The sequence below is a fragment of the Danio aesculapii genome, chromosome 5, assembly GCF_903798145.1.
Source record: "Danio aesculapii chromosome 5, fDanAes4.1, whole genome shotgun sequence".
Classification (NCBI taxonomy): domain Eukaryota; kingdom Metazoa; phylum Chordata; class Actinopteri; order Cypriniformes; family Danionidae; genus Danio; species Danio aesculapii.
This window is the reverse complement of record NC_079439.1, coordinates 39,205,447-39,222,890: the sequence shown is the minus strand read 5'-3', so window position 1 is coordinate 39,222,890 and position 17,444 is coordinate 39,205,447. Positions and strand designations below refer to the sequence as shown.

Here is a 17,444-nt window from a genome sequence, read left to right as displayed (position 1 = left end):
TGTAAGAGAGAACAGAAGAGCCTGTAGATGGATTGCAGTCACATTCATAATAGATATTCAGAGATTTCAAAAAATGTTACACAGGAAGTCTCTATGTAAAGGCTGTAGCAAATGAACTTTTAATGTACATCAGAGAGGGGCACGAATTGAAGTCTTCCTCTCTGCTGAGAGTCAGCTGTGGTTTATTCATTGAATTTTGACTGTGTAGACTGACACAAACTGCCGTTTTTCACACTGGGATCTGTCAGTTGCACGTGGCTCCCTTCTTAAACCCCACGTTTTAGATCTGTGATTATAAGCAAAAATCTGCATTTAATCGACCGCTATTTTAGAGCTATTTGAAAGACAAACTCATTCGCAACTGTGCGTCTGTACTTGTAAATGAACACACTCAAATGTCCATTAAAGCCACTTAATCTACATGCAGTCGTCATCAGACAAATTAGAGGTTCTGCCTATCTGAAAACCCTGTTATTTGGATGTCTCATTCAGTCATCATTGTACTTTAATTGTTGTTAAGAATATTTGAAAATGGAACAGCAGATCTCATGACTATTTTCTCTCACCTTTCAGACTGAACGTTAGCAATTCCTTTACTTCACTATTCATTGACAGTGTGAATGTCAACTCAAGTACAGTTCATCTGGAAAATATTCATAGCGCTTCACTTTTTCCACATTTTTTATTTTACAGCCTTATTCCAAAATGGATTAAATTCACACACAATACCCCATAATGACAATGTGAAAAAAGATTTTTTCAAATTGTTGCAAATGTATTAAAAATAAAAAATCTGAAAAATCACATGTACATAAGGATTAACAGCCTTTGCTCAATACTTTGTTGATGCACCTTTGGCAGCAATTACAGCCTCAAGTCTTTTTGAATTTGATGCCACAAGCTTGGCACACCAGACATTGGGAATTTTTGCCCATTCCTCTTTGCAGTACCTCTCAAGCTCTATCAGGTTGGATGGGAAGCAACGATGTTGAGCCATTTTCAGATATCTCTAGAGATGTTCAATAGGATTTAGGTTTGGGCTCTGGTTGGGCCTCTCAAGGACATTCACCAAGTTGTTGTGAAACCACTTCTTTGATATTTTGGTGGTATGCTTTGGGTCATTGTCCTGTTGGAGAATGAACCGTCGCTCCAGTCTGAGGTCAAGAGCACTCTGACGCAGGTTTTCATTCAGGATGTCTCTGTACATTGCTACATTCATCTTTCCCTCTATCCTGACTAGTCTTCCAGTTCCTGCTGCTGAAAAACATCCCCATCCACAGCATGATGCTGCCACCACCACGCTTCACTGTAGGGATGTTATTACTGATGATGAGCAGTGCCTGGTTTTCTCCAAACGTAACACCTGGCATTCACTCCAAGAGTTCAATTTTAGTCTCATCAGATCAGAGAATTTTGTTTCTTATGGTGTGAGAGTCCTTCAGATGCCTTTTGGTAAATTCCAGGTTCTTGCTACTTGCCACTCTACCATACAGGCCTTATTCGTGGATTGCTGCTCAGATGGTTGTCCTCTGTAAGGTTCTCCTCTTTCCACAGAAGAACGCTGGAGCTCAGACAGAGTGACCATCGAGTTATTGATCTTTATATAAGGCCCTTCTCCCCCGATCACTCAGCTTAGATGGCCGGGCAGCTCTAGTAAGAGTCCTGGTGGTTCCACACATCTTGCACTCATGGATGATGGAGGCCACTGTGCTCATTGGAACTTTCAGAGCAGCAGAAATGTTTCTGTAACCTTCCCCAGCCTTGTGCCTCAAGACAATCCTGTCTTGGAGATCTACAGACAATTCCTTTGTCTTCATGCTTGGTTTGTGCTTTAACATGCACTGTCAACCCTGGGACCTTATATAGACAGGTGTATGCCTTTTCAAATCATGTCCAATCAACTGAATTTACTACAGGTGAACTCCAATTTAGCTGCTGAAACATCTCAAGAATAATCGGGGGGAAACAGAATATAGCTAAGCTCAATTTAGAGCTTCGCAGCAAAGGCTGTGAATATTTATGTACATGTGATTTTTCAGGTTTTTTATTTTTAATAAATTTGCAACAATTTCAATTGACACACTTTAAGTTCCTACCAAGTTTAAAAATTAATCCGATGTTTTCTTTGGAAACATGTGCAGTGATATTTGCCATTTCATGTAATCCTACACAGTTATCTCAGTAAAAAAATAGTGTCACTCTTTGGTGAATTTAAAGAGCAAAGCAAACCATAAATTACAGGATTAAGTGCAACATAAATTAGTGTGTAAATACTGGTCATGTGCAAAAATGTATGCATTAAAATAGCATGCCAAGAACATTGATATGCAGAGCCATCAGGCTGCTTGACAAGGGAGGTGCTCAGCTCACCTGTAAACACAGAGAGACAATAAACAGAATTCATTGCATTTATATGAACTCACAGAGCTTCCCTCAGGACTTACATTACCTCTCTGTCTCGACTGTCTACTTTGCATACAACCTAAATATAGCTACTTTTTAAATTCTGCTCTCCAAGGTTCGAAGGAGAGAATGCTGATTTTGATGCAAGTCTTACTTTTCAAATGATCTTCTTTTTGTAAAAAAAAAAAAAACTGATGCACTGATAGATTTTTTTGTTGTTGATACTGCTTTCAACAACAACAGCAACATAAATGTATTGATAGCACATATACTGTAGTTATATACAATACTAGCTAGTAGGGGTGTGATGAGATTTCGGGCTAAGAGATCTCGCAAGACTAAATTGTGATTAGATTTCTCGTCAAGGTGAAAACTTGTCTCTAGAATTATGATGGAGCATGAGGGTGAATTTAGCATCGAAGATTAGATTTGAAACGATTTGCACATACCTGGCAACCCGGGCTACCTCTGTGTTGCACGTCACTCATTTGCTTGGGCCAGTGTGAAGTAACCGCTTTGATTGCCATGTTCAAAAGCAAAGGCTGCTACAACTGCAGCCACACAAATTAACCATGCACAGGTTGGTTTTAGCATTATTGAAGTGATGTACAGAGATGTAAACCTTGTAATCGAACTATTACCATTGTTAACGGACTTTTAGATGTATTTTGTGACAGGATAAGCCATACATGGCTGTTTGACACTATTCTCTGCATAATCCGTCAGTAAAGCACCACAGACACACATATCTACTCTGAGTGCGCACACACACCCGTCATCATTTATGCCATCTGGCATCTCAATAACATTCATTACAAGTTTATTTAAAAAATGAATAAAATCGATTTTCCATTCATATATTACCAAATATTTTGCTAATATTTAGAATTATATAAAACACTATTTTCCATTCATATATTAGCTAATTATTTTGTGTTGTTTGCATGCCCTCTACAGCATAAAATTAATTAAAACAGAAGTATAATTCATTTTAAAAAAAGCACCTAAATAGTTTTGCATTTTGTGATTTTTTTTTTTTTTCAGTTGAATAAAAGACAGAGAAAAGAAAATTAATAAAAGAAAAATATATAAAATTTTTCATTCATATATTTCATCCAAAAATTCCACAAAAAGTATAAAAATCTTGTCTCAACTCGTTTTCGTGAACCCAGTCTCGTGTCTCATCTCGTCTTGTTTCACCTCGTGGAGTAAGCATCTCTTCACACAGCTACTAGCTAGTAGTTTTTCCTACATTTAATTAATTTCACTGAATATGGATTTGATCCATTTAACATTCAACTGTCCACGTTTTAAGAAAGGTATCAGTTAAGATATATTAAAAGTACAATCTTCAAAGGTGATATTTTGGCATTAATTTTTAACAGCATTAACTTTTATTTGACCTTTAATAGAACATATTTATTTAATAATCTTAGCAAAAAAGCCAGTGCTGTTGCTATGAGTAAATTATCAATTTTGCTTCTCCAGAAAAATGTTGTCTAAAGTGCAGTTAGTTTATTTTATTGTCCAAGAGGTTTTAGCCCAAACTAACCAATGTATTTGTGCTAGCACATGAGCATGGTGCAAAAACGTTTGCTTTCCTGACACACACTTTTTGTACTCAGGTCTGACATTTGTTTGGGTGTATTTAGTTATTTGCAAATATTTTATGATTTTGCACTGAGAAAAACATTGGATTATTCAAAAGACTTGCCACACATTTCCCCCATGTAATTAATGTAGTAATCAATTAATGTTTCATTAATTGCAAACAATTAATAAACAATTAATGCCCCCCCCCCCTTCTTTTAGAATGAGCATTTTTTTCTCAACCTCCTATGTTTATATTCTATTACTTCACTATTTAAGGCAACAAAAATAATCAATTCATTGCCATAGGTTAAATGACTGAACCTAAACACAAGAGCCTGAAAAATGCTCATGTAAGAAAATTGTAGATGGCAATTAGAGGTTTTTGCATATTAAATCTGAACTCTTTATATTAAATCAGACTGATTTAAATTAACCAAATATCAGGCAATAAATGATACAATAGTGAATATTATTAAATATCATTATTATTAATGCTTTCCATTTATGCTGGTTGTTGAACACAATGTGACAGAGATGTATTGTAAAACCAAGTGTAAAGCCACTTCTATATGAAGTAAAAAAAAAATTAAATGTCAGGGCATTTTGTTCACAATAGATGATCTGCTAAGCACGCTGCACAGGAAGCTTTTATTTGACCCAGTTCAGAAAAGCTATCTATTCTGAAGGGGAGGCTTTTCATTATTATTTGTCCAAAAATAGGAGTTGAAAACATGGTAGTCATCTAATTGGTTTCTTTAAGCAACCCTCACTTGACTTGATGTATTTCCCATTTATGCAGCAATAGTGGGGCTTGAAGCTTACATCACAACTTGTTTATATAAATAGATTTCCACTGCTGTTATAGCATTTTAAGAGGAAGATTTAATTGCCAGATTAAAATTATGATTTTCAAAATAGTGGCATCACAAGATGTTTTCACACTGCATGACTATCTGGGGTAGCGTTTCATCGCTGTTGTGTTTACACTGCTAGATAGTTCTGCGACAAGAGGTTTCACACTGCACTACTTTAAAAAAGGAAGAATCGCCAACAAACTAGATCTCACAACCAAACACACACAAGAAGTGACATGGAAACAATGTGAGGTCACATAATATATCTTTTGTTATTAACTACATAATGAGAAAGAAGCCTTTAATGGAGTAGAACATTTACTTTTTAGCTCACCTGGCTTTTGAAGGGAATTAGCAATTTCTCCTCAACTTTTCACTTTTTAACATTGTCAACCCAGTTGTGATATTGCTCTAAAAGTGATACTGCGATTCTCTCAGATGGCGTCTTTGATGGTTCACATTGTTCAATTTTTACTTACCTGAGTGAGCACCAATTTGCCTGTGATTTCAGGCATTTATTGGTGATTTTACAAAACCTGTCGGCGAGTCAAAATCGAGCCTAAAGTCATGCAGTCTGAACTCAGCATAAGTGTGAAAGGATTTTTTTTTTATTAATATATGGCAACACAGTGGCTAAGTGGTTAGCACTGTCACCTAACAGCATGAAGGTTACTGGCTTGAATGAATAAAAAAAAAAATAATAATAATAATGTATATATATATATATATATATATATATATATATATATATATATATATATATATATATATATATATATATATATATATATATATATATATATACTATTTTCCTGTATTTTTTTATTTGGAATAAAGGAAAACTTATTACATATGGTTTAATGGTGGACTTAGATTAATGCTTTATTGTCTCCTTTTGGATTTGATACAGAGTATCATACATTTTATGTATAATAAAAATTTTAAAGCATGTATGTAGGGCATATATAACTGTTAAAATATCGAATGCCGCATGACATACTTGATTTGACTGTTCAATATTCATTGACATATCATTAATTTCCAAGGTGTTAAAAAGCCATTAGAAAAGAAATATTGATATTTCCGAGCATTAAATAATTAGTTTACATATTTAAAACCTTTACATATTTACATTACATATTTAAAACCACAGCCAGTTAGCAAACAAGATATATATATATATATATATAAAATAACAAGGAAAAAACAAATAGTGCTTTATCATGCCTGAGTGCAAGAGTGCAAGAAACACATAATGTAATATGAAACACACTGTGATATGGAAACACACCACGTATTCTTGTTACATGGCAGTGTGTAAACTGGCATGTATTCCGGGCATGAACAGTGTGATGTGTTGTGGCAAAATCAGACACAATCAGTGATTCTGTCACTGAAGTCGCCCACTGGATTCACCTTCTAATGCACTCCATGTGCTTGTGCTACCAGCAAGACGAACACATATGAAAAGTTCTCTTTGATTCATGATTTTTTAATGACTTTTTGAAAACTATTGACTTTTGATTTTTCTGATTTCATCCATCGATATCTGCAGTTTAAACAATTAAATAGCAAAAAAATTAAAGCTTTTTAAGTTTATTGTACTGAAAAAGCACTGCAATAAAACGATTACATTAACAAATTAAATAAAATTTCTCTCACCCTAAAAATGAAACGAAAAATAGCAGTGTTCTGAAGAAAAATTTGAGACTGATATCACAAAATATGAGGTTATATTCCATAGGCCATATACCCTCATACCCTCATGCCCAGTTGGTAATTCCTAAAGGCCACTTGGTTACCACTTCTTCATAGTAAATGTTAAATGGGCAAATGGTCAGTGGCAGTTAACATTTTAAATTTTAGTTCATCCATCTTTTTTTTTTCTTCTCCTGCGCTTATATCATCACACCACAATGTAACCACTAAAATGCATAATCTGATTCACATTTCTGGTGAGAGGCTTGCTCTGTGTACTGTAACATAGCAGAACACAGAGCTTAGCTACAATCATGATTTAGCTCAACACAGATAGGCATACTGCTTGTTTTATCAGAATCTAAGTAATGCATTATTATTGCAACACATACTGGTAAGTTTTGAAATATTAAAAAATAGTTTAAATATATTACATGTTAAGAAGAAATGTTATAGTATTTGAGTGATTTCTAAAAGACAGCATGACAAACTGGAGTGAAATAAAAAAACAACAAAAAACATTCTAATGTATACATACTCAGCCCAAAGACATGCATTATAGGTGAATTGAATAAACTAAATTGGCAGTAGTGTATGAGTGTGTGTGAATGAGTGTGTATGGGTGTTTCCCAGTACTGGGTTGTGGCTGAAAGGGAGTCTGTTGCATAAAACATTTGCCGGAATAGTTGGTGGTTCATTCCGCTGTGGAGACCTCTGAAAAAGAGACTAAGCCGGAGGAAAATAAATGATTGAATGTAATTTCTTATCAACACTGTAACAGTAATTTATGCATGCAAATAGTATCCTCTATGATCACTACATTCGTGATCCACTGACTGCTTTTATTATTAAACACATTTCAAGTCAAATCCAACTACATTGAAAAAAAAGTAACAATGTTGAAAAGGTTTCACAGTGTACACAGTCACAGCAGATCTTCAAAATGAAGATGATGGGTGGGGTTTGGTGCCATGCCTCCTTTAAAAAGCATACATTTTTGTTCGATTGAACTCGTATATATGAATTGACCACTAATCTGACAATGTAAAATAGTTACATTTACTTGTGAGATCAGGCTAGAAATACATGGCTATACAATGGCGATTACACACATTAAAGAGCCCCAATTATGAGTTTTTTTAAATTACCTTCCATGCAGTGTGTAACACAGCTCTAAGTAAATGAAAACATCGAGCTGAGGTTTTAATTTGAAAGTGCACCGTGTTTAAAACTATTGATTCTTTAACGAAATAGTCGACTCAGAGTCGAATAAATGAATCGTGTGGGGTTCAGATCTTTTGCCTGAACGCGTCGACATCAATGTGGTACATCACCATATATGAAGTGCCAGATCCAGTAAAGCGTGAACGCACCTTTCCCTTCAGACACTAGCGGAGCGCGGGGGATCACGGGACTGATCATGACATGAAGATGACAATCACTGACAGATGGAGATTTGGCTGCGGGGAATAAAGGATTAAAGTTCATTTTCACAACAATACCACAGTTTATCCAACCTAGAGCTGCGTTTGTTCCTGTTGTTTTTCTGATTTTTGATACAATAATCTACCCTGCAATGCGGGATTTGTTTGCCGTTTGCTATTGAAGAAAGTAGCAGTCAGTAACTGTTACAGTTTTTTATGGACCCGTTTTCACATCAGAACATGTAAGGGTGCTTTCACACCTGTGGATCGATTCTTTTTTTCCGAAACAAGGACTAAAAGTGTTACAATGTTGAACTTTTTTATTGGTGCGGTTCACTTTCACACGGCTAGGTTTCTAAACAGACCAAAGTAGCTAAAACAAGTCACGTGTGAGTAAACTCCTCACATACATCAGAGTTTTACGTTTATTTTGCAGAGTCCCACTTAACTTTCATGCATCCTTATTTAAATTCATGGCAATGAGCAATAAGACATTGTAAGCAAAAGCTGCGCTTTCATTTTGAATGGTGACACCCACAGACATTGTCATAAGATGTAAATCAGAGGTAAGACTTTCTCATACATAGCAGTGAGCTATGTAACAAAAGTCTAGGTGTGAAAGCACCCTTAGTGTTGTTAAAATTGTTGCATTGTTTGTAATAGTGTGTTGTAACTTGTAATCACTCCACGTGGCTTATAATCACATATCTGTTATAGATCAGTGCTGGTACTGTGTGTCTCAGGTTAAATCTTTATGGGGCTATTCACATATTGCAACCAAAGTCACACTGAAAACGTGACGCGTGCTTCTTCCTTCAGTGATTTAAATGCATTTCTGAACTCGCGAGCTGTTTGTGTTTGCTATGTCCACCGTCAGCTGTTCTTACACACGTGTGGTAAAGCCAATTTTCAAAACAGTTCAGCTTTAGCCACTGTGTGGATTAATACTTAAAGTGTTTCATTGTTATTACTTGGGGTTAGGTTAAATGCATTGCTTTAATGCATCCCTGCGTTGGGCTCTCACATACTCTTTGCTACGTCATAACCATGGTGGGCGTAAGAAAAACGCAAAGAAGGGGTTTGGGAACAAATGAATTGCTGAACAAATCATATGTCGTTGGGATAAATAGGTAAAAATAATGCATATTATAAGACAATGAAAGTGTTTTTGACCTTGCATGCATATCAGCCTGTTGTTGGAGACCCCCAAAACCAAAATATGACCTTTTATAATGCATAATTGGGGCTCTTTAATGCATAATGAAGCCCACCCACATGCTGCAAGACAAATGTATTTAAAATGATTGGGTTGTGTGTTTTGTTGCCATTCTTTCACATGTAAGACATGGCATGTGGCCTTGTTAATTCAAAGATTCCTATTTGAGTCTTTCAGATACGCTTCTGTGTGTGTGTTATGAAGGCATTCAATTCATTTAATATTCAACCGCTGAACTACAGTTCATTCTGGCTCTAACCAGAATTTGCATGATGTTACATGATGTCATTAAAATATGTGTCATAATGAATGAACATGAACAATTTGGGGGGCTTTATGTCACATATTTTAATGACAGTTTCTTGTATCGTTTCTATAATATTCTCTTGTTGCCATTAATACTTTTTAACACATTGATTGCATGAACTAAAAAGCATTTGGACTTTTTTTTTAGATCTAACTCTACCTTGTTTTATTTTCAATTGATCACTTTTTTAACAGGAAAAAAGTTAAGCAAGAGATCCCAAAAAGAGATCCATGTGTTGGAAAACACAATCTGCAAGTATCTTATATCATCTAATCCTACATTCCTCTCTCCCTCTTCTTCTTCTGTCTTTACAGTAGCTTGTAGTTTGCTAAATATTCAGAGGTTTATATGTAATAAGCTCAAGCACATCTCAAGAATGTTGTTGATCACCACAGAAAATTTTGATTTGAATATTGATTAAAGTTTGAATCCTCGTCTTTCTTGAAAACCCAGAGAAAAACTTGCATTTAGTAATGCACTTACAATGGATGCCTGTGGGGCAAATGTATTGAGAAGCAGACTTGTGAAGGTCATGCTTTTCTTGAGGCTTTTTAAAGTCCTTTAATGCAGTTCAAATGAATACAACAGAAATCACCTATGAATCACAAGCGTTGAACAACTGTTAAAGAATGGATACAATGTACAGTGTCCATTGTATGTAATTACTTTTGCATGGGTTTTTTCCTATGTTTTTACAAAATGATGAAAACAAATTTTCTTCCTGAGTGGTAGACAACATGCTAAAAATTAGCTAGAGAATCTTCCTCAAAAGATTGACATATAAGTTGGTCATACTTAACTTAGTCCACCTAAAGTAACACTTTTTGGAAATAGACTCATTTTAAAAGTCACCTAAAGAACGAAACGGTTACTAAAATAATCCAATGCCATGTAGAAACTTCCACTATGAGGATTTTGTCAGAAGCCAATCATCTGAAAGAGTAATAAAATGGGCCAATGAAATGCCAATGAGTTGGTGGCATCAGCGTGCACAGCTGACAGCAATGACAATCAATATTGTATAAAGATGTAAGCTGTGAATCACTGAGTCACCTTTTCTAGCTGAAGAGCCAAACTACAGCTGTCAGCTAAGGCACAATGGCTTGTGGCGAAGGAACGTAGCATTTCTGTTCGTCCCCCTTGGGGAACGAGGGTTACTTTAGTAACCGTTTTGTTCCCCAGCGGAAGGGGAACATCAATGCTATTTGGAAACTTCCATTATGGGGAAACCTATGGGAAACGCCACAGCGATTGAACCTTACCATGTCACTGGTGAGAGGTTTGCCAAGCTCTAAACGTGAGCGCACCATCATCACCAGCCCTCCAACATGCCCCCTGGCCCTAATTTACCTTACTTACTTGTAAAGCATCAATGGCTTATTTATATTTTTTGGGGAGTCATAAAAATGCACCAAGTTAATTCACTAGGAATTTTAAAATACGACAGAACGTTGGGAAAGCGTGCAGTCCCGATAGGGAGGATGCTGCGGAGGCCACCTGCTGCCCAAATGGGGAGACATATGGACTAACCCCAAGAAGGGGGAGTACACATATGAAAAGATGGTTAGTGGGGTGGGAAGACACGAGCCCGCCTAAAAGGGGGGAACTATAATGTGAAGTGAAGTGTATAGGATCGCCAGTGATGATCGCGCTTAGCAAGCCCCTATACCCAGAACGTGGGCTGACCAAGTGGGCATGCCAACAACGTAATGGGCCAGGCACCTGACTCCTCCGCTGAGTCAGATGCTGAGGGCCTCGGAGGAACTCTGTAGCATTCGCCAAATGGGGAACCCAACTAACAAAATTAAGAAAGCGCATTTATCTCTGTGTTAGAGAGAAAGGTGTGGAAATCGTGTTACAATACCAAATCGAATTTCCTCATTTACCAGAGCACACCAGCACACATGAGGAAATCGGCTCCACTCGAAGATTATAAAATAACTGTAGTAACTTTGGACACTTAGGTTGGCCGGGTCTCAGAAAAACGTTAGAGTGGGCTGGCCCGAATTGGTTGCACACTTCACTGACCGAAAATGCCTCCAGATACCCGGCCCTCTTGACCAATGCCACCGTGACCAACAGAGCTGTCTACCTGGACAGAAATCTTAAAGATACTGAGTCGAGTGGATCGAGCAGACCTCGACTAAAGAGATCTCCAAGCGGGTATGAGAGAAGGACAGGATTGAATTAAATATCCAGCACCTCACGCCTCTGCGAACTGGATGATGAGGCAATACTTTTCCAGCTTGCCGTCATCCTCACGTTCTTAGAGCGGGTATGATCGCAATGCCAACCCTTCAGTGCAGAGGGAACAGCCTTAGCTCTAGCCAGCTGAAGGAGAATAGCATCACATTGATCTGGCATGTCCAGGGTTCTTCTCGGAGAGAAGTACACCACACATCGAATAGACTCCATGTCAGGGTGTAGGCATGTAGGTGTGTGCCCGCGTGCCATGTGGATCTGGAGACGCAATCACGAAGCGGTCACATATGTAGCAACCTGAGTGGCAAGATGGCGGCTGTGGATGCCATATGCCCCTGGAGCCTCTGAAATAATATCAGTGGGACCACAGTTTTTCTGTTGAACTTCTCTCAGACAGATCAGCATCAGCTCCTGGTGATCAAGTCCAGCTTCAACCCGAGAAAGAGATGCTCTGCACGGGGACGAGTCTGCTCTTTTCTCGGTTGACCCAAAAACCCCAACAGGTTAGCACCCTGTCCCTGTGCATAATCAATTAATCTCACTATTAAGGCAATGTGAGCTATAATAAGACAGTTATTGAGATAGTTGAGTAGATGTATGCTTGGTGAAACCTGTGGAGACAGGAAGAGCATGGAAGGGAGGACTTTGTACTACCATGCTCGACCCTCACACGCAAACCACAGAAACTGCCAGTGGTGTGGGAAAATGGAAACATTAACATACGTGTCCTTCAGGTCTATCGCTGCAGACCAATCCTGAGGATGAACGCACCAGGGGATGTGCTTCTGCATGAGCATTCTGAGTGGCTGCTTCTAAGGCAGCAGTCAAAACGTGCAGAACTAGGATTGTCTGGGGAGTGTTTGACGTTTAACTTGTGGAACGGACAGGGCGGCAGAGCAGATTTTGGAGGCAAGGAGCAGCCAAAGTCGACAGGGAGAGGTTTTTTTTTTTTTCAAGCCCGCCGATCGCACTTGACTGCTCTTTCACCGTGGTAAATTGCTGGGTGAACTCACTTCCGGTGTCACCGAACAGGCTATTTTGTCAATTTTGTCAACGTTACACATATCTGCCAGGTTTTAGCCAGAGGTGGTGTTCCTGGACCACTAGTGTGGTCATCGTTCTTCCCAGGACACTCGCAGCCGATCTGAAGTTTTTAGAGCAAAGTTGGTTGCAGTGCATACATTAAGCCTGGGTTGGAACCTTCTTCACCAACGCCTGCACCAGCCATAGCAAAGTGAAGGGAAGCAGAACAGACGCAGACAACCTACATGCTTTGGATGGGAGCCAAGGCTACCCATGCCAGGAAGGGGCATCACACGGGCAAAATTGACAGCGCTAACACGCTCAACCTGGGGATTCGCCTTGTACCCCCTGACTGGTCCGTCATCGAGGAAAGTGAGTGCGGAGCGCACACAGATCAGGAAGGAAAAGGTGCCCTCAGCGCTGCGCGAACTTACTGTGCACGACCGGGAAGAAGGGGACGGTAGGCTTAGAGAGTTTCCCCTTATCCTCCACGTCACACCCATCTAATCGGGGTCTGGTGGCAGAGCTGGGGGACGAGCCATCTCCAGCCTCGCCACTGAAGCAGCCCAGGTTAGCACGGCCATCATATCAGATTTCATATCCGGAGCCTCACTTATGACCCCCCAGAGGGAGGAAGTGGGTCCAAATTGTCATCAGAAAATGACCTCCCACCCTCCAATGCAGCGATGGACATCTGGTCCTCGGTGTCATCAGGTGAGAGGTCGCTCATCCGGAAGGATGGAGCGCTTCCCTCACTCGAAGCTTGGATGGAGCACGCTAAGGAGCGAGAGGTCCGCGAGCCAGAGGACAGCGGATTGACCCCCACATTGGCTTCTGACGAAATCCCCATAGTGGAAGTTTTCATATAGCATTGAAGTTCCCCTCCCGCTGGGGAACAGCTTTATCATTTTTGAGCCAATCTCCTGGTCTGGGAGGAGCACGTTTGGCTTAGTTTAGCATAAATCACTGAATAAAGTTAGACTTTCAGCGTCTTGATAAAAAATACTAATAATAAAAAAAGAATTTTCCTATTTAAAACTTCTGCAGTTACATCATGCTCTAAGACTGCCATAACAGTTATGATGTATTGTAACAACAAAAGAGTTAAGCTTTAAATAGGAAAATGATCTAAACTCTTACTTTAGCAAGAAGCTAATGGTCCAATCCAGGTCAGTGACTTATGCTAAGCTAAGCTAAGTGCTCAAATTGTGTTAAACTAAAAGTGTTTAACTTGTAAAATTAGCCTATTTCCAAAAAAGTGGAGTGTTCCTTTTAAGACTATTCTTATTTTACATGATAGCTCATTTATTCACTTAATTCAATCATTCCAACCTGTATGTGTTTTTTTTTTTTTTGTACAACAGTAAAAAAAAAATATTTTGAAGAGAATTGTTTTGGATCGTACACTAAAAGTTAATTGGCTTTAAGGTTGTTTGATCGAATACAAACTTAAAATATCTTTTGTGTTCCATACAGGCTGGGAATGATGAAGGAATTTTATTTTGCGGGTGAATTATGCCGCTAAATGTTTAAACAATGCCATTAAAAGCTTGTTCAAAAATGTCAGTATTATAATTCTGAATATTACATGATAAATGCAAACGAAAATACTGTTAAATTTAGTAAGATTAGTATGAACTTCAAAACCATACTACCTCTACCTCTCTCTCTCTCTCTTTCGTTCGTAGTGTAGAGTCCTTCCCCATCATCTTCATCATCCTACAACAACCATTACTCCTTAATCTCTCTTTCTCATTCCTCAACCCTATTTTATTCTTGTTCTTTTTAGGCATGCTTTGTAACCTCTCATGAACTCTATTAGGATTTACCCAGCAGCCCTGTATTTCTCTGAAGATGTCTTTTTAGGCACATTTATCAATGATGAAATTTCCCAGCAGATGCTACCTTAAGTGACTCAATCTTCCATTGCAATGATTAGACTCATGGCCACCTTTTTTAAATCACAGTCATGTCCCAGACAGACATACTGCTGAAGACTGGTTCAAAGTCTAGCTTTGGTTTAGAGGCATTAAAACTTGTCAAAGGCAACGGGTGCAGGGCAGAATGACATAACAAACACTTTTTATCCCAAAGGGAAAACAAGAGGAGCCTTCCTGTTGCCGAAAGGAGCTCGGAATGTGTATCTGAATGAAACGGGCGATTCTAGAAATGTGATGGGTGAGTGGTATCATGCTTTGCAGAGGACTGGGCATTCATAGAGAAGGCAGCCTTAGTGGTTTTGTGTTCTTGTGTTGCAAACTGACTTAAGGTACCACCATTCAGTGTCCATCTTATATATTCCATTACAATAATTCTTGTTTCACTAGACGTTAACTACACAAAATGCCTTTCTTACTTAGAGATTTTGTCTTGGTTCTAGTCAAAATATCGAAATATATTTAGATATAAAAATATATAAGGGCAGCATGGTGGCGCAGTGGATAGCACGTTCGCCTCACAGCAAGAAGATCGCTGGTTCGAGCCTTGGCTGGGTCAGTTGGTGATTCTGTGTGGAGTTTCTGCTTGTGTTTGCATGGGTTTCCTCCTGGTGCTCCGTTTTCCCCCACAAATCCAAAGACATGCGGTACAGGTGAATTGGGTAGGCTAAATTGTCCGTAGTGTATGTGAGTGAATAAGTGTGTATGGATGTTTCCCAGTGATGGGTTGCAGCTGGAAGGGCATCCTCTGCGTAAAACATATGCTGGGTAAGTTGGCGGTTCATTCCGCTGTGGCAACCCCATATTAATAAAGGGACTAAGCCGAAAAGAAAATGAATGAATGGATAAAAATATATATTTCTCTAGACAAGTGAAAAATGCTGTCTTGTTTCAGAAAGAATTAAGATATATATAAGACAAAATAAACTGCCAGTGGGATGGGCAAAATAATCTTGTTTTAAGTTAGAAAAAATATATTATTTTACTTACCCCACTGGTGGATAATTTTGCTTGTTTTAAGGAAAAACTCATTTTCAGTTTCAGAAAAAGGACTTTTTTCTACTTGTCTAGAAGAATTTAAGAATATTTAGAATTTACAACTAGAAACAAGACAAACACTGTCAAGTAAAAAAGTATTTGTTTATTTATTTATTTTTGCACTATTGTTATTTGAGCTTCTGAAGGATGAGACATCTATTTACATAGATGTTAATATATGAAATGAATGGATGAGCAACCTTCTGTCATGTTTTGTTGTTTGTCTCATGTAGGCTTGTTGTGACCCTGCTTGATGAACAGTTGCAATGGTCCTGTTCAAATGTGAAAACTGTTCAACTGTTCAAATGTTAAAGCTTTAGTGATGTACTAATTTAGACATGTCTTCTAGTAATGCCCACCTCTGCAAAGATCGACGCGTAGTGGAACTTCTTAACTAACCAATTGCTTCTGCTATCTCTCCCTTTGCCTTTTTTTCTGCCATTGCAAAGGTTACCTAAAGATGTTTCTCATTCCTCCTGGGGCTAGACATGTGATCATACAAGAGCATGAGGCTTCTCCTCAAATTCTTGGTAAGTGATATCTGCCCTCATGCTAAACAGCAAGAAGATGAAATGCATGCTCATGTATTCTGTGCACAGTCTGGGTAGCTGTGCTTAATGGATCCACATCACTCCAGCACATATCTGTCACTGCAGTATATTCACAAGCGGGGGGAGAAAACAAACAGCTTGTGCGTTTGGCAGACAGTGCATTAGACAGAATTAGACTCACAGATTTTACAGAAAAGCAGTCCACTACATTTCCCCCCCTGGCATTGTGAACCCCAGTCCAAAAAAATCAAAAAGAAAATGAACAATTTGCTAGACATGTGCAGTGAATTTTTAAAATAGCATTTGTATATTTTTTGTCTTCCGCAACTTGAGGTAGCTCAAATGTGACATTAACAATCAATGTGTGACTTTAGCCTTTTAAACACATACTTTCCTGCTGAAATGGTAGAGAACGATGCTAGCAGCCCCAAAGCTGTAGGTTTGATTTCCAGGGAAAACAAAAAGCACTCACATCTCAAGGCAATGTAAGCCGCCTCTGCCACATACATTATATAAAGGATAGTTATTCAATTAATGTTAACCACAGACTTTATTAAACTCATAAATCAGCACAGCAATCTAAAAGCCCATTAGAAATCCTGAGGAAATCCATGGAGAATTAGCTTTCTGGGTTAACCTGCTAATTGACCTTGTGACTCAACAGCTCTGCTTGTCATTAAAAGCTAATGCTACTCTATTGCAGTTATATCAATATTGGAGACAGTTTTCAATGCTATGCGTTGATTCTTATTCAGCCTTTTTTCTTTTAATTGATCATTTGTTTTTCTTATCTGCAACAGTAGTGAGAAAAATGTTCCTAAGTTTCACAGTGCCTCCTTAAAAAGTATGCAGATCGGGAAGAGTAAAATACCTCTCTCCCTCTTTTTTTCATTCATTTTGAGTCCATACAGGCAGCAGTTATCATTTTGTAATGCACATAATTGGACAAATTTCCATTTTATTTCAAGAATGTTGCCCTACTTCAAAGTGCCTTTCCATCAGAGTAGAATTTTTTACCTTCTTATTCTTCGGTAGTTGAACTTTTAATTAAACCTAACCTTACTTTAATTAGCTAGATAAGATGTTAAACGCATCACTTTTATGCCCCAGTTAACCTTCCAAGAGGTCTTCTGGAGTTAATTCTGTTTCAATAATACTTTCCTTTGAGGAATCTTAATAGCTTATTAATAAAATATTT

The 17,444-nt window shown here is 38.2% G+C and overlaps 1 protein-coding gene across 2 annotated transcripts in view; it reads left to right on the top strand.

Moving 5' to 3' along the window:
* Positions 1–17,444, top strand: part of adamts3 (ADAM metallopeptidase with thrombospondin type 1 motif, 3) — a 200,136-nt gene that overhangs the window by 135,235 nt on the left and 47,457 nt on the right. The window contains exon 16 of one of the 2 annotated variants that reach the window (XM_056458158.1): positions 16,145–16,225. In XM_056458158.1, the coding sequence (XP_056314133.1) occupies positions 16,145–16,225 (81 nt within the window). Of the gene's footprint in view, positions 1–14,814; positions 14,899–16,144; positions 16,226–17,444 lie in introns of both variants that reach the window. The other variant, XM_056458157.1, reaches the window with a different exon arrangement.